The following is a 23,121-nucleotide window of genomic DNA, read 5'->3' as shown; positions in this document are numbered from 1 at the left end:
GGAATGCCTGGAATAGAAGAGAATGACCTTGCAAAAGCTGAAGATCTTCCCATTGGTAAGTAAAAGTTATTAGAATATTTAACTGAAGTGATCATGTTATTTTTCATGTGACTCTATTGTTTGTTTTTAAATTAATTAATTAATTTATTTTTGGCTGCGTTGGGTCTTCGTTGCCACGCATGGGCTTTCTCTACTTGTGGCGAGTTGGGGCTACTCTTCATTGCAGTGCACGGACTTCTTAATGCGGTGGCTTCTCTTGTTGCAGAGCATGGGCTCTAGGCACGCAGGCTTTAGTAGTTGTGGCACGTGGGCTCAGTAGTTGTGGCTTGTGGGCTCTAGAGCACAGGCTCAGTAGTTGTGGTGCACGGGCTTAGTTGCTCCACGGCATGTGGCATCTTCCCGGACCAGGGCTCGAACCTGTGTCCCCTGCACTGGCAGGCAGATTCTTAACCACTGCACCACCAGGGAAGCCCATCATGTGACTATTGTTTTTCTGAGTAACACCTGAGAAAAGTCACAGATATCTGGATGATTGATATTTCCAGTTAACTAACTCCCCATTAGTTGCCAAGATATAAATGTTTTGGATATATTTTTATGAAAAATTTTGCTAAAATGTATAAAGTACTTGTTTTTGCCTTAAGAGTCAAGCATAAAGAAAAAAAGCGTCAAACATATTTGAACTTTTTCTTGATGACTCAGAGTTATTTCTCATGACAGTTATGCTATGTTAGTTACTTATGTTTACTAAAAGTATGTGTGGCTTATTTCTTTCAGCCTAAATGTTCCTAGATTGCTGTGTTGTTGATGTGCTTTAATATGGCATAGTAATACCGTTATATAGGTTTTTAGGACTTGGCGTTTCTTTTCAGTTAATCACCTGACACTTTAAATAGGTTATTCACTTTTTTCCCTTGTTTTATGGCTACTTCTGTTCAGCGTGTATCTTTTTCTCCATTAATGTGTCTACTTCTTGTCCATTTCCACTTGGTCTGTATCACTGCTGCTATCCTAATCACATTCAGTTTTTTCTATTTTTCTTGGCTATCATAGGTACCCCTCCCTGATGACTGCAATATATTATGGTGGAAAATAGGAAGAAACAGCACATATTTGGTCCTTGTTAGCTGTTTTTGTTCCTTTTCCATCTCTGTGATCACTTCTGTGGTTATAGCTCATTGTATGTAGCTGAAACTGCTGAGTGTCTGAGGTCCAAATGCATGAAGTATTAGTCCTTTCATTTGTATAGTTTTTTTATCTTCTCAAATTCTTCCGTATCTATTATATTCTTTTGAGTTTCCAATTCACAGTATATTCCCTTGAAATAAAGGTCGGGACAAGAGCAAGGACATGAGTTTAAAAATAAAGAGTAAGGATGAGCATGATTTGTTTATAAGGCAATGAAATTATCCAGTGTTTCTTAAAGTGTAGTCCTTGGACTAGCAGTAACAGCATTACCCAGGAGCTTGTTAGAAACACTAATTCTTAGGTCCCATTCCAGACCTGCTGCCTAAGAAATTCTTGAGATATAGCCCAGCAGTTTGTGTTTTAACAGGCTCTCCAGGTGATTTTGATCTTTGCTAAAGTTTAAGAACCACTGGCTTAGATGTAAATTTAAAGAAATGTTGAAAGCAAGGACTATGTATTCTGAATTTTTGCAGTACTTACTCTAGTCCTAGGCTCACCGAGTTTTAGATTGATTTTTCTCTTTACATTGTGCTTACTTTTTCTAACTGAATGAAAGATTCTTTAAATTCTGTAGTGCTTCACAATTTTCAAAAGTTTCACACACATGATTTCATATAATCCCATAATAACCCCTTTTTTTCCCCCTACCCTTATATCGCTCCTCCCCTGTCCTCTCTCCCCACGGGTAACCACTTGTTTGTTCTCTATATCTGTGAGTCTGCTTCTTTTTTGTTTTATTCACTAGTTTGTTGTATATTTTAGATTCCACATGTAAGTGATATCATATAGTATTTGTCTTTCTCTGTCTGACTTATTTCATTTAGCATAATTCCCTCCAAGTCCATACACGTTGATACAAATGGCAAAAGTTCACTCTTTTTTATGACTGAGTAGTATTCTATTCTATCTCTGTACTTATATTGCCTATACCACATCTTCTTTATCCATTCATCTGTTGATGGACACTTAGGTTGCTTCCATATCCTGGTAATTGTAAATAATGCTGCTAGGAGCATTGGGGTACATGTATCTTTTCAAATTAGTGGTATTTTTCTTTTGGATACTTACCCTGGAGTGGAATTGTTGGATCATATGGTAGCTCTGTTTTTAGTTTTTTGAGAAACCTCCATACTGTTTTCCACAGTGGCTGCACCAATTTACATTCCCGCCAACAGTGTACAAGTGAATTAATTTTTTTTTATCTTTGATTTTCTGTAATTTGAAAATGATATACTGTGGAGCAGTTTTTTTGTTTAGTTTTTGTTTGTTTGTTTTGGCATTTATCCTGCTTGGTGTTCCCTGAGCTTCCTTGATCTGTAGTTTGGGGTTTGACATTAATTTGGGGAAATTCTCAGTCATTATGATTTCAAATATTTCTTCTGTTCTTTTCTCTCTTCTCCTTCTGGTATTCTCATTATGCATATGTTACACCTTTTGTACTTGTCTTAGGTATTTGGTTCTGTTTTTTTCCAGTCTTTGTCCTCTTTGCTTTTCAGTTTTTGAGGATACTATTGATATATCCTTTAGCTCAGAGCTTCTTTCCTCAGCCTTCTCCAGTCTACTAATAAACCCCTCAAAGGCACTCTTCATTTCTGTTACAGTGTTTTTGATCTCTAGTATTGCTTTTTGATTCTTTCTAGGATTTCTGTCTCTGTACTTATATTGCCTATCTATTCTTGCATGCTGTCTGCTTTATCCGTTAGAGTTCTTAGCATATTAATTACAGTTTTAAATTCCTGGTCTGTTCATTGCAACATTTCTGCTGTGTGTGGTTCTGAAGCTTACTCTCTCTTTTCAAATTGCATTTTTCGCCTTTCAGTGTGCCTTGTAATTTTTCCTTGATACCTTAACATGATATACCAGGGAAAAGAAACTGTTGTAAATAGGTCTTTAGTAATGTGGTGGTGAGGTGTCAGGGAGGGAAAGCATTCTGTAGTCCTATGTTAGGTCTCAGGCTTTTAGCAAGCCTGTGTCTCTGGACTCTGAACTTCACAAGTGTTTCAGTTTTTTTCCTCCCTGCTTAGGTGAGACTGGGTGGCTAGAGTGGGCTGGAGTTGGGTATTTCCCTTCCCCAGGTCACTTAGACTCTGATAATGCCCTAGCAGTTTAGGCGCTGTTTAACTAGTTTCTGTGGAGGGCAGACAGAGAACTGAGTGCTTTGGTGTATTTCAAAAATGGTTCCTTTTGCCCTCCCCCTGTCCGAGGGGATGTTTCTCTGGTGTTTACTATGGGAACCTAGTTGAGCTCCTGGAGATAAATATCACAGCTTTGAGGGAGCCCCCTCTGTGACTGGGTCCCCCTAGAGTTTTAACTATGAGTTGCCCATACTGAGCCTCTGGCAATTAAGTAGTTACAGTTCAGGTTTTGGTACCCCGTCACTGCCTTCTATGGCAGTTTCTGTTCATTAGTCTCTCTTGTAAACTAAGACTCGCATATTTGCCTGTCTCTCTAATCATGCTGGTAGTAGTTTGCCCTGTGTCCTACTCTTTCTTATGGACCCAAGAAGAGTTGTTGATTTTTCAGACTGTGTAGCATTTTTCTTGTTGTTAGGATAGAGTGGCAACTTCTGAGCTCCTTGTATGCAGAACCAGAAACCAGAAGTCTTCTGGATTAATTTTTGAACCTCTTTGAATTGTTGGTGCTTTGCTTTGAGAATCATTGTTCATAACAGTTATCCTTAATTATTTAGAGAAGTGTTTTGAGTATAAAAATTATTTTGATATAGTCACTGGTGAAAAGAAACTTTGAGCTGTAGAGTCTAGTTAGATGCAAACACAAAGGAGAGCCATGTTGTACCTTCGTACCTTGAGCTCTCAGTATGGTAATGCCTTGCACATGGCAAGGTCCCAGTAAATGTGTATGGTTGAATTACCAGAATATCTTTAGCAGTGGGGCAGTGGTCTCTAGAGTCAAACTGCTGGATTCAGACCCTTGGCTCTATCTTTTAACAGGCATGTGATCATTTATTTGCCCTTATCCTTATCAGTGAAATAGGATAACAGTTTCAACCTCATAGGGTGGATGTGAGGTTTAAATGTAAAGCACCAAGAACAGTGTGCCTGGCATATAGCCTGTGCTATATAAATCTTAGCTGCTATTATTATTACCATGATTATTTTATATTATTAGAAACATATTTTTATCTCCTTGTCACTCCTTTTACTGAGTAGTGCCTTTTCCCCCTGAAGTAATCTATGTCATAATTCTTAATGCCAGTACAAGTTCTGGTGTGTATGTGGAGTCCCTAATGACTATAGGGGCAATAATCCCACAGAGGAAGTAGAGGGAAGAACAGTTCATCCTTGTATTTTTTTTTCCATCCTTGTAATTTAAAAACAGACCCTTATGTGTTAATAGCAGTTTTGTTTACAATAGCCAAGACTGTACTAGAAACTATAGCAGAGCAGTGCTGAACTATCTTAAAATACAGCTCTGAAACAGTCAAGGGGTATATAGCATGCGCCTGTGGTTAGCATGATGCTTCAGCTTCTCAGCTTCCAAAGCCATAGAGCTAAACGTTAATGGGTTTTGTTTTTTGCGGTATGCGGGCCTCTCACTGCTGCAGCCTCTCCCGCTGCGGAGCACAGGCCCCAGACGCGCAGGCTTAGCGGCCATGGTTCACGGGCCCAGCCGCTCTGCGGCATGTGGGATCCTCCCGGACCGGGGCACGAACCCGTGTCCCTTGCATCGGCAGGGGGACTCTCAACCACTGCGCCACCAGGGAAGCCCCTGTTTTGTTTGTTTTTAATGTTGATTTGGAGCTAGTCACAAGATTTTACAGGAGTCTTGTAGTTTAACCCATTACCTTCTTGACCTGGATATTTTAGGCACCTGTGATGTTAGGCAGTTACATATTTATATCACTAGTTTTTAAACTTTTTTAGATTCAGAAACATTCCAAACATACAGAAAAAGATAGAAAATAACATAATGAATAGTCAAGTATCCACTGCCCTTTAAAAAGAACACACAAAGATAATGTAACATTTTGCCACATTAGTTTCAGATATTTCTGTTATTGATGTTATCGTTAAAGAAATAAAACATTACTGATAAACTGAAGCCTCCCTGTGTACCCTCCAGATCTCAATCCTGTCTCTTCTTCCCCAGAGGTAACTACTGTGCTGAGATTGGTGTATATTAATTTCCCATACATGTTTTTCGACTTTTACTGCACTTGTAAACATCTGTAAAACTATAAAGTATTGTTTTGTTTGCTTTCTTAAACTTTAAATAAATGATGTCATTGTTTATGTGATTCTGCAACTTTTTTTTCTGCTCGGTATTATGCTTTTGAGACTTACCTGCGTTATACCTGTGGCTTTTTAACAGTTACAATTATTTCACTGTATAAATATACCATAATTTATCTATTCATATATAATAAACAATTAGGCCACTTCCAGGTGTTTTTTGTTGTTGTTGTTATTTCAAACAAATACTACAGTGGACATTCTCATATATATCTTCTTGTGCACCTGAGAGTCTCTGGATACTTCTAGTATTTGATTAGTACATTGAGATTAAAAGGTGAGCTTGTTGCTGACTAGAGGACAGGCCTAGAGATCTAGCTGTCCCAAGTCCTACCCAGTCACTGAGGGTTGAGGAGATCAATAGCTCAACACACTGGTAGTCTGTAAACAATTCCCAGTGCAGTGGTTGCAAAGCTGTGCACAAGGATATGAACTTAAAAGTAGAATTCTTGCATTATAGAGTATCTTCAGCTTTACTATATTTATATCAGTTTACACTTTTGCTAGTAATATATGACAGTTTTTGTTTATCCACATCCTCAACTAATATTTGGGTTTGCTCTACTTTAAACTTTTTGCCAATCTGAAATGGTACCTTAAATTTGCCTTGGTATGAGTGACGTTAAACATCTCTTCATATGTTTATTGGCCATTTTTGTTGCCTTCTTCTGTGATTTGCCTGGTAATCATTTTTGCCCATTTTTCTATTGGATTGTTAGTATTTTCCTTATTGATTTTTAAGAGTTCCTTAATAGTATGTAATGCAAATACCTTTTCCATATCATGCATATCAACAGACAGGAAAATCTTATTTCTTACTTGGAAACTTCTTTCTAGTTTTAAGATCTAGTCAATCTCAGTAAAAATTGCCTCTAATGGTTTACTTTGGGGAAAACCTCATAAAGTTATAAAGATTTTTATGTACCTAAGCAGTCAGAAGTTCTTTTATAATTAGTAATTTATAAAGAAAAACTTTCTGGTTTTCTAAAAGTTTGGTTTTCTTTCCAGGTAGAGCTACTCTATTTATAAGATAATTAATTTTCTAGAACAGAAGCTTTCTACCTTGGCCATATATTGGAAACACTGGGGAGTTAAAAAAGAAAAAAAAATACCGATGCCTGAGTCCCACTCCAGAGATTTTTATATATTTGATCTGAGTTGCGGCTAGGGCTCTGAATGTTTAAATGCTTCTTAAGTGATTGTATTATGTAGCCAACCTAGAACACCACTGCTCTCAGAGGATTCTCTAGATCTGCACTGCCTAATATCAGTACATTAGCCGCTGGTCACATGTAGCTATTTAAATTCATTAAACTTAAATAAAACTAAAATATCAGTTCCTTGGTCAAACTTACCCACACTTCAAGGGCTTAATAGTCACCGTGGCTACTGGCTATTGTATTGGACAGCACAGATATAGAACGTTTCCATCATTGCAAAAAGTCCTATTGGATAGTGCTGCTCTAATTGAAACTGGTAATAGGGTTTGTTTCTGGGGAAGAAGACTGAGGATAGAGATGAAAAGGGGACTTTTCATTATATAACCTTTTGAATGTTGGTTTCAAAATTTTATAAGGTAATTTTATTAAATACCTATTCAAAAATAAATATGTTTTTAAAAATTAAAGAGAGATAATTACAGTGATATTTGAGAGGAGAAAAAAGAAGATTATGTTTTAAAGAAGCAGTGTAGTTAATCTTTTTGGGGGGGCAAAGGTTCTTTCTCTAAAGTTTAGAGCTTTTAGAGGAAAAATTATCTAAATTTATAAAAATACATTAAAATATTTTAACAAATTAAATCATTGTAAATAGACTTTTAGGCATCTTGTAAAACAGAAATTGGCAAACTACAGCTTGGTTGCCTGTTTTAATAAATAGTTTTACTGAAATATTACCTTGCTCATTTGTTGTGTATTGTCAATGACTGCTTTTGTGCTAGAACAGCAGAGTTGAGTATGGACTACAAGCTTAAAATATTCACTATCTAGCCCTTTAAGAAAAAGTTTTCAAAGATCCCTGTTATAGAAGAAACAAATCAGGTAAAATTGGGCATTTTTTATTGTTGTTGTAGGGGAGAAATACTAGCACATTATCAAACTGTACATATTCCTGGAAACTGCTAGTAAAGGTACATAATTACATAAACTTCTAATGATACATTTGGTTTATAATTGAAAGACATTTCTTTCACTGTCATATTTTATGGGGCCCCAATTTATATTGGCCACAATTAAGAAAAAAGGAATCAAAATAGCCTTGAACCAGCAAGTATCATCCAGGGAGAATAGGATAGAATAGGACTCAGTGAGTTTGAGGGTTTAATTGATACCTGTTTCTCTCACTTTTTAAAAACTATACTTCTAAAGTATTGTGTTTTAGTGGTTATTCTAGGGATTACTATATGCATCCTATACGTATCATGGTAGACTTAGAAATAGTATTGTACTACTTCATGTAAAATGTTAGAACCTAACAGAGATAGAATTCCATTTACTTTGCCTCATTCTTTGTGCGGTTGTTATCATATATGATATTTCTATATGTTAAAAATCCCAGTGTTTTCATTATTACTTTGGTTTAAAAAACCTTTTAAGGGCTTCCCTGGTGGTGCAGTGATTAAGAATCTGCCTGCCAATGCAGGGAATGTGGGTTTGAGCCCTGGTCCAGGAAGATCCCACATGCCACAGAGCAGCTAAGCCTGTGCACCACAAGTGCTGAGCCTGTGCTCTAGAGCCTGCGAGCCACAACTACTGAGCCCACAAGCCACAACTACTGAAGCCCGCGTGCCTAGAGCCCGTGCTCTGCCACAAGAGAAGCCACCGCAATGAGAAACCCGTGCACCGCAACGGAGAGTAGCCCCCACTCGCCGCAACTAGAGAAAAGCCCACGCACAGCAACAAAGACCTAAGGCAGCCAAAATTATAAATAAATAAATTTTTAAAAAAACCTTTTAAGAAAATGGGAGAAGAAAATATTATGGTCTCTTATATTTACCACATACTTACCACTTAAACAGTGCTCATTATTCCTTCCCATGGATTCTAATTTCTATCTTGATTATCATTTTCCCTTCAGCTTGAAGAACTTCCTTAAGCATTTCTTGAAATGCACTTCTTCTAGCAAAAAATTTTTCCAACTCTTGTTTATCTGAAAACATTTTTATTTCATACTCATTTTGAGGGATATTTTTACTAGTTATAGAAATATGGTTGTTGTTGTTTTTTCTTTCAGCCCTTTAAAGACACAGTTCCACTGCCTTCTAGCCAACAATGATTCTAAGTCAACCGTTATTCTTTCTGTTGTGCTTTTGTATTAGTGTGTATTCCTTTTCTCTAACTGCTTTAAAATTTTTCTCTTTAGCTTTCATTTTTATCAGTTTGATAAGGTGTGCCTTGGTCTCGTTTTTCTTTGTACTTATTCTGCTTGGAATTCCCTGAGGTTATTTAATCTGGGGGGTGATATTTTTCACCAAATTTGGTGAATTTTCAGCCTTTATTCAAATTCGAATATTATTTAGAAATTTTTCTGCCCTATTTTTTTCCTAAGACTCAAAGTACATGCATTGCAGACTGCTTGATATTGTCCCACATGTCACTGAAGTTTTTGTTCATTTTTTTACAATAATTTTTCTCTTTCAATTTTTTAATGTCTTTGATTTGTCTTCAAGTTCATTGACCCCTTTTTCTGCAGTGTTTAGACTGCTATTCACAACCCGTCTAAGTGTAGTTTTTCATTTCAGATGTATTTTCAGCTCTAGAATTTCCATTTGGTTCTTGTTTTAGTTTCCACTTTTCTGTTGGATATCCCTATCTTTCCCTTTAAATCTTTGTGTGTGTGTGTGTGTGTTTGTGTGTGTAAAACAATTGTTTACCAGTCCTTGTTTGCTAGTTTATACAAATGGATCATTTTTGAGTCTGTTTCTGTTGATTGCTTTTTTTCTTGATTATGGGTGGTATTGCCTATTTCTTTATAATGCTTAGTAACTTTATCGTGTACTGTATGAATGGATTTTGTTTTCTTTTTTTTTTTTTTTTCCTTGCGTTATGCGGGCCTCTCACTGTTGTGGCCTCTCCCATTTGCGGAGCACAGGCTCCGGACGCGCAGGCTCAGTGGCCATGGCTCACGGGCCCAGCCGCTCCGCGGCATGTGGGATCTTCCCGAAACGGGGCACGAACCCGCGTCTCCTGCATCGGCAGGCGGACTCTCAAGCACTGCGCCACCAGGGAAGCCCGATTTTGTTTTCTTTTAAAGGGTGCTGAGTTTTTTTCTTGCAGACAGTTATATTACAGACAGTTATCTGTTAGGCTTGCTTTTATGCTTTGTTTGGGCAGGTCAGTGTTGATTTTGTTCTTAGTCTGAGGGCATGGCCCTTAACTCTAAGGTGTGATCCCTTCTTTTAAAGTAGACTTTCAGCATTTCATTTGAATGCCCAAGATGCTCAGTGAAGATTCTGTACTGTGGGCCAGAGATCCAGTCGTCTCCAAGTGCTACATGACCTCTGTTTTTTTTGTTCAGCTCTCAGCCCTGCAGCAGGTACTGTGTGTTAGGCCCCATAGAGTCTCACCATATGTATACACAGCCCAGGTCTTGGCCAGAGACCCAAGGGGACTATCCATGCAGATTTCTGTCCCCCATTTCACACAGCTCCTTTTTCTATAGTATTCTGTCCTATAGGTTCCAGCCACCTCAGCAGCCCAATCTGCTTCCTCTGCTCACTGAGACTGTTCATCTCATGTATATCACTTCTTTCAAGAATTGGTCTTGTACTCTGGTTGTCCAATGCTTTATCTATTTTGTCCATATTAAAAATTGTTTAGGATGTGAGAGAGGGTAAGTCCAGTACTGGTTATTACGTCATGGCTAGCATTGGAAGTCCATGTTATTCTTTTTAAATTATATAAATGGATTTTTAAGTATGAAGGAATTTTGAGTTCACAGACCAGGTCTTAGAAGCCATATGAGAACATCATTTTAATAGTCTCTATAGACATGTACCTGTATTTCTTAGAGGGCTGAGATGGCTCCACTGGTCAATATTTGAGCAGTTACAAGCATGTTACATCTGTTTATGTACGCAGAACAAAATAACATAAGAATGTTACATCATTGTTTTGTATTGAGCATTCATGCTTCTGAATGATTACTATTTTAATGGGTAATTACTGATCAGAGTTTCGTGAACTTCCAAAAACATTACTATAAGTAAACATTCATCAGGATTCCTAAGTGTGAGCAAACTGTGTAATCAGGAGGCTCAATAAATTGGTTAGGGCTGGTAGTTTTACATTTAAATGTTTTTGTTTCCTCAACCTGAATCTTGGATTCTTTTTTCATTTTAGTGATAAATGCTTACCTTTGACAACTCTAAATACTTAGTATATGTTGAACACCTACTATTTTCTAGGCATCTATCATAATCTATTAGCAACTATTCTCACTTATTCCCCACATTGATCATGCAGGGCAGATGACATTATCCCTGTTTTTCAGATGAAGACAGGCTTCAAGAAATTAGGCACTAAAGTCTTACAGTTAATAAATTACAGAGCCATGATTTGAGCCCTGGTCTAACTCTAAAGCCCATGCTTTTTATTCTATCTTTTGTTCTCTTAGCTGTGCAACAGAACCACGTTTGGAACTTTTAATAAATACTACCTAGATACCATCCCGATATTCAGTATGTCCGGGGTGTTATCTGTAAAACTGAAGTGTTGCCAGATTTGAGCACCACTGGTTACTAGTGCCATATTCTTTCTCCATCGTCACAGGCACTGGGTTGTGAAGCCCTGTAAGGCAGAAAACTAGGAATGTGAACATTTTAAAGATTGTAGCTGTCACTGAAATAAGAAAATGAGTGTGAAAGGCAAATATACTTCTTTTTTGGTTCTCAGGGTAAAGGCTGCAGCTGAGGGCTAATAGAGAAGTTGAGGAGGATTAGCCCTAAACTTCCTATTACCTTTTGTAAGCATATCAGCCAGGTTCTCCAGAAATGACTACTTTGAATTTTTAAGTCAAGTGAGAGGTATGTCTCATCTCTACTGTCATGAGTTTCAGTTCCTCATCTGTGAAAGGGGATATCTATCTCAGATAGATTTGAGAGTGACATGAGATTATTGCCTGGTTCATACTAAGTATTCAGAAAGTGGGAGCTACTATTATTATAATTAGTACTATTACTGCTTCCTTTGGAATTACCAGTTTAGTACCAGCCCTCAGCCCCCTAACTACCTATCCTAACATTTTTTATTGTTCGTTATCTCTAATATGGCCCCTTCTCTCCTCTCTGACTTCATTTCTATGCTTTCCCCTCACTGCTTTCTTTGCATTTCCTCAGAAGTGCTGTGCATGTTCCTGTCTCAAGGCCTTTGTACTTACTGATCTCTGCCTGAATAGTCTTCCTCCACGTTTCATTCATACCTCTGCTCAAATATGTCTTCTTCAGAAATACCTCCCCTGACCAACCAACTAAAATAGAATGTCCCACTACTCTCTATCACACGTCCCTGTTTTACTTTATGCATAACATTTTCACTCTGAGATTTATATTAAATTCTGTACATACTTTTTTTTAAGTCACATTTAATTAATTAATTTACTGAAGTGTGGTTGATTTACAATTTTATATTAGTTTCAAGTGTAAAGTAGCATTTTAATACAATAGAAATAAATCAAGGGCTGATTGGATCTGGTGAGTATAGTTAAAAATATATTGTCTTTAACATGAAAAGATGCTCAACATCACCAGTCATTAGAGAAATGCAAGTCAAAACCACAATGAGTTATCACCCCACACCAGTCAGAACGGCCATCATCAAAAAGTCTACAAACAACAAACGCTGGAGAAGGTGTGGAGAAAAGGGAACCCTCCTATGCTGTTGGTGGGAATATAAATTGGTACAGCCACTATGGAGAACAGTATGAAGGTTTACCCAAAAACCAAACCTAGAGCTACCATACAATCCAGCAATCCCACTCCTGGGCACACATCCAGAGAAAAACATGGTTCGAAAGGATACATGCACCCCAGTGTTCACTGCAGTGCCGTTCACAATAGCCAAGACATGGAAGCAACCCAAATGTCCACTGACAGACGAATGGACAAAGAAGATGTGGTACATACCAATGGAATATTATTCAGCCATTAAGAAAGAAATAATACCATTTGCAGTAACATGGATGGACCCAGAGACTATCATACTAAGTGAAGCAACTCAGGCATGGAGAGACAAATACCATATATCGCTTATATGTGGAATCTGCTAGTGTTGGAGGGTCTCCTGCAGAGGTGGGGGATCGCCGTGGCTCACCGTGAGGACAAGGAAATCGGCAGCAGAAGTTTGGGGAAGCACCCCCCAACATGAGCCCTCCCAGAGTCCACCACCAGCCCGACCAAAGAGCCCAGGCAGGCTCCAGTGTTGGGTCACCCCATGTACATACTTTTTAATTTACTTGTTATATAACTTGGTCTGTTTTGTCCACCACTGAATCTCCAGCTTTTTAGAACAGTGCTTAGCATATAGTACGCACTTAATAAGTATTGCTGAAGGTTGCCCACTCTCACCACTCTTATTCAACATAGTTTTGGAAGTTTTTAGCCACAGCAATCAGAGAAGAAAAGGAAATAAAAGGAATCCAAATCGGAAAAGAAGAAGTAAAGCTGTCACTGTTTGCAGATGACATGATACTATACATAGAGAATCCTAAAGATGCTACCAGAAAACTACTAGAGCTAATCAATGAATTTGGTAAAGTAGCAGGATACAAAATTAATGCACAGAAATCTCTGGCATTCCTATATACTAATGATGAAAAATCTGAAAGTGAAATCAAGAAAACACTCCCATTTACCATTGCAACAAAAAGAATAAAATATCTAGGAATAAACCTACCTAAGGAGACAAAAGACCTGTATGCAGAAAATTATAAGACACTGATGAAAGAAATTAAAGATGATACAAACAGATGGAGAGATATACCATGTTCTTGGATTGGAAGAATCAACATTGTGAAAATGACTCTACTTCCCAAAGCAATCTATAGATTCAATGCAATCCCTATCAAACTACCACTGGCATTTTTCACAGAACTAGAACAAAAAATTTCACAATTTGTATGGAAACACAAAAGACCCCGAATAGCCAAAGCAATCTTGAGAACAAAAAATGGAGCTGGAGGAATCAGGCTGCCTGACTTCAGACTATACTACAAAGCTACAGTAATCAAGACAGTATGGTACTGGCACAAAAACAGAAAGATAGATCAATGGAATAGGATAGAAAGCCCAGAGATAAACCCATGCACATATGGTCACCTTATCTTTGATAAAGGTGGCAGGAATATACAGTGGAGAAAGGACAGCCTCTTCAATAAGTGGTGCTGGGAAAACTGGACAGGTACATGTAAAAGTATGAGATTAGATCACTCCCTAACACCATACACAAAAATAAGCTCAAAATGGATTAAAGACCTAAATGTAAGGCCAGAAACTATCAAACTCTTAGAGGAAAACATAGGCAGAACACTCTATGACATAAATCACAGCAAGATCCTTCTTGACCCATCTCCTAGAGTAATGGAGATAAAAACAAAAATAAACAAATGGGACCTAATGAAACTTCAAAGCTTTTGCACAGCAAAGGAAACCATAAACAAGACCAAAAGACAGCCCTCAGAATGGGAGAAAATATTTGCAAATGAATCAACTGACAAAGGATTAATCTCTAAAATTTACAGGCAGCTCATGCAGCTCAATAACAAAAAAATAAACAACCCAATCCAAAAATGGGCAGAAGACCTAAATAGACATTTCTCCAAAGAAGATATACAGACTGCCAACAAACACATGAAAGAATGCTCAACATCATTAATCATTAGAGAAATGCAAATCAAAACTACAATGAGATATCATCTCACACCAGTCAGAATGGCCATCATCAAAAAATCTAGAAACAATAAATGCTGGAGAGGGTGTGGAGAAAAGGGAACACTCTTGCACTGCTGGTGGGAATGTGAATTGATACAACCACTATGGAGAACAGTATGGAGGTTCCTTAAAAAACTACAAATAGAACTACCATATGACCCAGCAATCCCACTAACTGGGCATATACCCTGAGGAAACCATAATTCAAAAAGAGTCATGTACCAAAATGTTCACTGCAGCTCTATGTACAATAGCCCGGAGATGGAAACAACCTAAGTGCCCATCATCGTATGAATGGATAAAGAAGATGTGGCACATATATACAAAGGAATATTACTCAGCCATAAAAAGAAATGAAATTGAGCTATTTGTAATGAGGTGGATAGACCTAGAGTATGTCATACAGAGTGAAGTAAGTCAGAAAGGGAAAGACAAATACCGTATGCTAACACATATATATGGAATTTAAGAAAAAAAATGTCATGAAGAACCTAGGGGTAAGACAGGAATAAAGACACAGACCTACTAGAGAATGGACTTGAGGATATGGTGAGAGGGAAGGGGAAGCTGTGACAAAGCGAGAGAGAGGCATGGACATATATACACTACCAAATGTAAGGTAGATAGCTAGTGGGAAGCAGCCACATAGCACAGGGAGGTCAGCTCCGTGCTTTGTGACCGCCTGGAGGGATGGGATAGGGAGAGTGGGAGGGAGGGAGACGCAAGAGGGAAGAGATATGGGAACATATGTATATGTATAACTGATTCAATTTGTTATAAAGCAGAAACTAACACACCATTGTAAAGCAATTATACTCTAATAAAGATGTAAAAAAAAAAAGTATTGCTGAAAGATTGAATTTCCATATTTGATAGCTCTCCTTTATAAAAAAGACAAAACCCAGTATCATAGTGGTAGGATAAAAGCTATGTGCTCTAGTGTATCTGGTATTTTATCTTTATGTTAAATAGGTTTTACCATTTTATGTTTGGTAATTTTACTTAGTAATGGCTTTATCAATGATATATATTTTAACAGCCTAGTTATTAATGATATTATCTGATAGCAGTATGCTATTCTCTGTTGACTTGTATGTTTTCCCCTGGCTCTCAGTGGTTGTCAATGGAGAGGACCTGAGTAAAATATATCACAGATTATAACTTTAATATCATACATAATTGTTTGCATTCTTTTCAGTGTCTTAATTCTTTCCCAGACTTCAGTTGTCTTTGAGCTCACATTTATTGTTTCTCTTAATTTGTTTAAGAAGTACACATAGTCATTGACCTAGTGGTTAGTACTTCCCTGAGAACTCACTCTATCATGTAGTTACAAAAATTCTCACCATAAAATTATTTATAATGATAAATTGAAGACCATATAAATGTTATAGGTAAGCTTATTAGTTCATTAAATGTGTTTTATCCATAAATGTGATATGTAGTCATTAAAAAAGATAGTGTTGAGCTGTTTTTATTAACATATACATATATCTATGATTTTTTTTTTTTTTTTTTGGCCCCACCATGTGGCTTGTGGGATCTTAGTTCCCCAACCAGGGATTGAACCTGGGCCCCCGGCATTGAAAGTGCAGAGTCCTAACCACTGGGCTGCCAGGGAATTCCCAATATACCTATGATTTTTTTAATGAAAAAAGCAGGTTACAAGGAAGCACGTACAATATAATCTCATTTTTGTGGAGGAAAAATTAGATACTTGTATGTTTATAGGAAAAAAGTCTGAAGAATCCTATCCAAAATCAGAGAGCCAGATTAGCAGTCTTAGTTTGTGTCCAAGTCCGCTAGTAATTTTCCGGATCTTCATTTGTTTTGGTACCACTAACTGTAACTGTTAATTCTGGCTCCTGGGAAAGCCTCTGTCTTGTCCTGGGTATAAATAAATCACCTCTCCCCTTAGTTCAACAAAAGAAAAAGGCTGGAGCTTTTTTTAAAGGAACTTTTCTGGGAAAATAAACAAGTCACAGTGAAAGCATAGAAACCAAAGTGTTTACAGAACACACATTACTTTTTCCTACCCACCAAAACTAGCTTAGCTGATGCAGTTTATGGCACTCTAAAGTCCTTGTGGCAATTCTTTACCCAGATCTTTCTAGCCAAACCTAGTAAGTTGGAAGTTTTGATTCAGTACTACCACTTAGGAATGCTGTAGAAGAAAATGGGATGACAAAGAAAAATGTATATAAAATATTAAATAAAAAATTAGATTATAAAATAGTATATATGATGGTATCCTAATTTTGTTTATGGTATATGGTGTAATGTACAGAAAAAAACAAACAAAACAGATAATCTTGAAATGGTAGCAGTGGTTATCTTTAAGTGGTAGAATTACAGCTCATTTTAAATTTCTTTCTGGTTCTCTATTTTTCTAAATTTTTACAGAAATGTAGTAATTCACGTCAAACTTATAAGGCTCCAGATTACCACAGTCACGTCCTCAGGTTCCTCCTTGGTGGATTCAACCAGCCTCAGATTGTATACTATATTTGCACTGCGTGGTTGTTTGAATCCCCAGATGCAGAACCATGGATAAGGAAGACTGACTAAGGGACTTGAGCATGGGGGTGGGGTCGGGTGTCCTGGAACCAGTCCCCCATGGATGTCAAGGCTTGACTGTATAGTTTCTGCTACAGACATGCCGTGTTTTATTGTGCTTAGCTTTACAGTACTTCACAGATCGTGTTTTTTACAAATTGAAGGTTTGTGGCAATCCTGTGTCAAGCAAATCTATCAGTGCCATTTTCCCAACAACATTTGCTCTTTTCATTGTCTCTGTGTCACATTTTGGTAATTCTTGCAATATTTCAAACCTTCCACCAGCAAAAAGATTACGACTTGCTAAAGGCTCAGGTAATGTTTAGTATTTTTTAACAATGAAGTATTTTTAAATTAAGGTGTGTACACATTGATTTTTAGACATAATTCTACTGTACCCTTAATAGACTACTGTATAGTGTAAACATTACTTTTATATGCACTGGGAAACCAAAAAAATGCATGCAACTCACTTTATCGTGATATTCACTTTATTGCAGTGGTCTAGAACTGAACCTGCAATATCAAAGGTATGCCTGTATATCAGTTCTAAACTCCTCTGGATGTTTTATAAAGGCTCTTTCTTTTTTTTTTTTTTTTTGGCTGCACCACATGGCATGTGGGATCTTAGTTGCCCAACCAGGGATCGAACCCATATATAAAGGCTCTTTTTAATCCAGCTTTTTCTACCTATCTAAATCTTCATAGTTTTGCCTCTGAATAGTCACCTTGTTCTTGGGCAGGAGACATTATTAAATAAAGCTAAGAACATGTATGATCACTTCCTGTTTAGTATTGAAAGTACCCTCTCTTGTCTTTTGGTTTATGTAGTACTGGAGCCAGCTAGGGTCCAACAGTGATCCACAAGTTTGTACATTGTGACTGACTTCTCTTTCCAGTATATCTACCAGATGCTTAGTTGTCCTCAGAGTCTGTTAGCAAATCAAAATGGTGTTAAACCTGGGAAAGTACTGCTCTTTAAAGATGTTAGCTGATGGTTGTTATTTAGCTGTCTTATGTGCATTGGTGGGTGTTGGGCATTGCAGCTGGCAATACAAACAAGGAAATGGGGGAACACAGTAAGATATAGAAAACCTCAACTTTCTGTAAATTTGAATGGGTTGCTTTCTTAGAGTGAATTTTAAACTTCTTGGGTCCTTAAGTTTAGAAATCTGTATAATAATAAATGAAATACAGTCACTGAAATAAACTTTGAGGATTATAAAAATAACCCAAGTATACTAGTTAGGACTGACGAGGCTGTTATTTATTAACAAATAATCCCCAAATTGCAATTGCTTAAAGCAATAAAGTTTCATTTATTGTTCACATTACAGACTGATGCAGGTTGCATGATTCTCTTTGCAGCTCTCTCTAAGCAGTGTCCTCTTCCATTATTTGATGCCACTATCTTCATATGTAGCCTCCTAATTTGTGACAGAAGGGAAGAGAGATTGTAGGTGATTTGCACAGAAGATTTTATTGGCATAGTTGGAAGTGGCTCATTCTGTTTCACTTACATTCTTAGGGTTAGAACCTAGTTTCGTGGCACATAAAAGTAAGGAAGGCTTATCTTCCTCTGTGCCTAGGAAAAATATAATGAAATGGGGTCACAAAGCATCGTGTCTGCCACACCAGAGTTTTAGAAGAATAAAATGTGCCACTAACCATATCTTATAGATGGGCTCTCTATTTTTTTTCTCTTTATCTGTTTGTCTTCTCTCTAGTTTCCTTCTTGCTCTCTGTCTTTCTGTCACATTAAGCTGCCCAAGGTTGCAATGGAGTGAGTGAAAAATGATCTCTCTCCCTATTGCCTTTATTTCTTAAGGGAGAAGCAAGTCCCAACTCTAAGTAAGTACATCTTGGCTAGTAAAGCTTTTTGTACAAAACTTAAAAATTCCCTTTTCAGGAACCCTCTTGCACTGCTGGTGGGAATGTAAATTGATACAGCCACTATGGAAAACAGTATGGAGGTTCCTTAAAAAACTACAAATAGAACTACCATACGACCCAGCAATCCCACTACTGGGCATATACCCTGAGAAAACCATAATTCAAAAAGAGTCATGTACCAGAATGTTCATTGCAGCTCGATTTACAATAGCCAGGATATGGAAGCAACCTAAGTGTCCATCATCGGATGAATGGATAAAGAAGATGTGGCGCATATATACAAAGGATTATTACTCAGCCATAAAAAGAAACAAAATTGAGTTATTTGTAGTGAGGTGGATGGACCTAGAGACTGTCATACAGAGTGAAGTAAGTCAGAGAAAAACAAATACCATGTGCTAACACATATATATGGAATCTAAGGGAAAAAAAAGGTCATGAAGAACCTAGGGGTAAGATGGGAATAAAGACACAGACCTACTAGAGAATGGACTTGAGGATATGGGGAAGGGGAAGGGGAAGCTGTGACAAAGTGAGAGAGTGGCATGGACATATATACACTACCAAACGTAAAATAGATAGCTAGTGGGAAGCAGCCACATGGCACAGGGAGATCAGCTCGGTGCTTGTGACCACCTAGAGGGGTGGGATAGGGAGGGTGGGAGGAAGGGAGACCCAAGAGGGAAGAGATATGGGAACATATGTATATGTATAACTGATTCACTTTGTTATAGAGCAGAAACTAACACACCATTGTAAAGCAATTATACTCCATTAAAGATGTTAAAAAAGAATTCCCTTTTCAAAACTAAAATCTGAACTTCTTGAATCAGTCATATTTAGTTTTTATTTAAAATCTGAGCAGCTTAGAGTAGCATATTCTCATAGCTTTGCCTAATCTATAAATGTCAATTTTTATTTATACCATCCATATAAAAAGGTCTCACTGTATCTGAAGAGATTCATTTATTTATTCATTCATCAAATTTTAATTGAGCTCCTGTTATATGCCAGGCACTATTCTAGGTATTGGGGATATAGTGATGAACAAGACAGAACTCCTATCTTGTATTCTGGTCAGATTTATTGATCATCAAAATCTGTGATGGATGGTGCAGTATATCAATTAGTAACCATAAATTAATTAGTTAATATGCCAACTATAAGGATTACAAAATTAGAGTAAGCATCATAGGATTAGTGCAATGTAAACAGATTCATGGTGGTTGGTATTTAGAAACCGTAATATCACGGGGAATAATATGGATCTGTTTTTAATTTTAGCTTTAAAGAAACCCCCTGTTTCCTTTTCTCAATATGAAAGTCATCAAGTAGTCTCCCATCTTCCAACTGGACAACCTTTCTCCCCAAATATGGTTCCAGGTATGAAGTCTTATTCTTAAAATTCCATTTGAAAATCAATTTTCTGGTCATGTATTGTTACATAGTGAATAAAACATGTCATTTAGCAGCACAGTGAAGTATCATTCATTATTCTAGTTAACTTTGTATATTATCAAATGACTGATAAAAGCTCAGGGAGAGATCATTACAAAATGAACTTTGTCTACTGGACTATTAAGAGTGGAAGAATTATTTGTTTTGCCACTCTGGACTACGTTCCCTTTCATCACTACCAGTATATATGTATTTACCTTCTCCAAAATGTGTTCAAGTTTATCTCACAGAGGCCTTCTATAAAATGAGATCCACCTGTATTAAACTCCCTACTCTGTACTTATCTGTGTGTTTTCTACTGAATACCTACTCAATTTTACAGAAATGTTCCCCTAAAATGAGAATTGATATGCTTAAAATTAATTGTAATAAAGATCTAAATCGAGGCTTTGATGAGTTAAAAAGGGAGGTGGGGAAAGAAAAGTTATATCCAGGAGATACTAATAAGAAAGAATCAAGAGTTAACAGTTATGTCGCTGTGTAAATGAAAATGACTTCAAGATTAGAAATTCTAAAAGCCTTATTGGATTTTGGAGATTTCTGACAGCAATATAGAATTTGAAGGGAAGAAAAGTTACAGGTATCACTGCCATTTTATTCTTTGGGTTTCTACTATTGATATATATTCCATTGATGAATAGGTTTATAATCAATGCTAAAGATACCCTCCTGGGAATGATTAGTAAACTTCACACAACTAAAATCACATTGGTTATAAGATTTGATTAAAGAAATAAAATAAAGCTTTTAAAAAAAGCTACCTGACTACCCAGTATCAGATAACAGTGTCTTACCTTTTCTCAGGTACGTCTTATGAAATTCTTCTGCAAAATATGACCTTAATTTGATGTTTTTATGCCATAGATTCTCATGTAAACCACAATGGAAACCCCAGAACTTCAAAACAGAAGCCTTCCAATCCTCTTCAGCATTTAATTCCAGGCCCTAACTTGGAGAGTGAACCCAGAATTCAAGCATATATTCTAAAGCAGGCTACTAAGGATCGAGCCGGTGATCTCCATAAATTGAAGCAAAGTAAGAATCAGTTGATGAATATTATGCTGAAAAGATTTCTTTAAATATAATATATTTATTTACAAGTCTGAATTAAGGTCTACATTATTATAATCTCTAACTAATGGATGTATAGTGAAGTTATATACATACAAAGAGAAAGTACGACAGTTGTAAAATTTAAAAAGAAAAGTAGGTTTTAAATGGATAGAGATATTTTAAAGAACACTTTCAAAAACTTCTCTTGTTCTCCAGTGTTAAAAAATAAATTTCAGGTGAGTTGATTTTAAAAAATGCTATTAGTTCTTATGAATGTAAAATTTTTCTGAGAAGTGAGGCAAGATATATTTTCTTAGGCTAATATATGAAAACTTTGATTAGAAAGGAGGGAAGATAAAGAGTTTTGAAAAATGAGTTCTGGAAGAAATAAAGACTGCCATGGTAGAAAGTTCAATGCTGTTTCCTTTTCCATTCCCTCCAATTGCAGTTTGCTTCATTTAGGTGCTAGAAGTGAAAGAAATTGAACAAACTCATAATACTGTGTAATAATGTTTGACTGCTTAATTGTTTCAGAGGTATTGATTATGATAAATGGACAATACCTGTTAATCTGCATAATTTTCTAATTGGTAGATTTTCAAGATGTATAAGAAAAAATTCCAGTAGTAGACAGAATTGGGGACAGGACAGTGGCTCTTAGACCAGCTCTCTTAAACTGTACTTTTCACTGCTTCTGCTTTTTAAGGCTTCTTCCCTTCAACTTCTGAATAGACAGAATGTCTGAAAGCTCCAGTTTGCTTTTGTTTACTTTTAATGATGGCTTCTATGGCAACAACTCTTCAGAGCGGTGTTTAGGCATTTACTTGTACACAGGTTGTTTGTACTGTGATAACTGCACAGTGTTACATTTTTTAATTGGTCTTATGACAATTATTCATATTTCTGCATCTATATGAATATATTGTTTGTGTACATTTAATTGACTTTCCTTCCTTGACATTTTAATGCGTATCCGTGTATCTTGACTGAAGTATTATATAAAAAATGTTTTTATTTACAAGAATATGGTTAACATTTTAAATACAGTGAAAAAATATTTCCTCCAAATCTTGTTGGGGAATTGGCTTCAAAACTTTTATCTCAACAAAAAGAGGTTTATAGTAAGGTCAGAATCTTACTAAGATAAAATATCTTAATTTGATCACTTAAGATTTTCTTCTACTTATAGTTTATTCTATAAAAATTGTTATTGTTGTCTTACCTCTCTTTTTTTTAACCAGTCTTTGGGTAAAGAATGTGTGTGGAAAATGATCACCAGGAAATTACTACATTCCACAATTTTTTTTTTTTTTTTTTCTGTCTGTGCCGTGTGGCATGTGGGTTCCTAGTTCCCCAACCAGGGATCAAACCCGTGCTCCCTGCAGTGGAAGCATGGAGTCCTAACCACTGGACCACCAGGGAATTCCCTACAATTTATTTTTAAAAGAGCCTATTGAGTTTTAAAATCTTACTCCGAATTCTTTTCAATGTATATATAGAGTTGAAATCAATGTGAGCACTATTTTGTGATTTACTTTGGCATTATTTCTTACCTGTGTTTTAACCTATCAAATAGTTATGTAGTTGTGATTTAAAAATATACATATAGGGCTTCCCTGGTGGCGCAGTGGTTGGGAGTCCGCCTGCCGATGCAGGGGACGCGGGTTCACACCCCGGTCCGGGAAGATCCCACGTGCCGTGGAGGGCTGGGCCCGTGAGCCATGGCCGCTGAGCCTGCGCGTCCGGAGCCTGTGCTCCGCAACGGAAGAGGCCACAGCAGTGAGAGGCCCGCGTACC

At 37.0% G+C, this 23,121-nt stretch overlaps 1 protein-coding gene across 1 annotated transcript in view; it reads left to right on the top strand.

Moving 5' to 3' along the window:
- The window catches only part of GOLM2 (golgi membrane protein 2), a 102,224-nt gene that overhangs the window by 57,477 nt on the left and 21,626 nt on the right, over positions 1–23,121 (top strand). The window contains exons 7-9 of the mRNA XM_007467529.1: positions 1–55; positions 20,098–20,196; positions 21,136–21,306. The exon at positions 1–55 is cut by the window's left edge and continues 1 nt beyond it. Coding sequence (XP_007467591.1) covers positions 1–55; positions 20,098–20,196; positions 21,136–21,306 — 325 coding nt within the window. The remainder of the gene's footprint in view (positions 56–20,097; positions 20,197–21,135; positions 21,307–23,121) is intronic.

This window comes from Lipotes vexillifer, unplaced genomic scaffold (genome assembly GCF_000442215.2).
Source record: "Lipotes vexillifer unplaced genomic scaffold, Lipotes_vexillifer_v1.1 scaffold722, whole genome shotgun sequence".
Lineage (NCBI taxonomy): Eukaryota > Metazoa > Chordata > Mammalia > Artiodactyla > Lipotidae > Lipotes > Lipotes vexillifer.
This window is presented reverse-complemented; position numbering and strand designations above follow the sequence as displayed.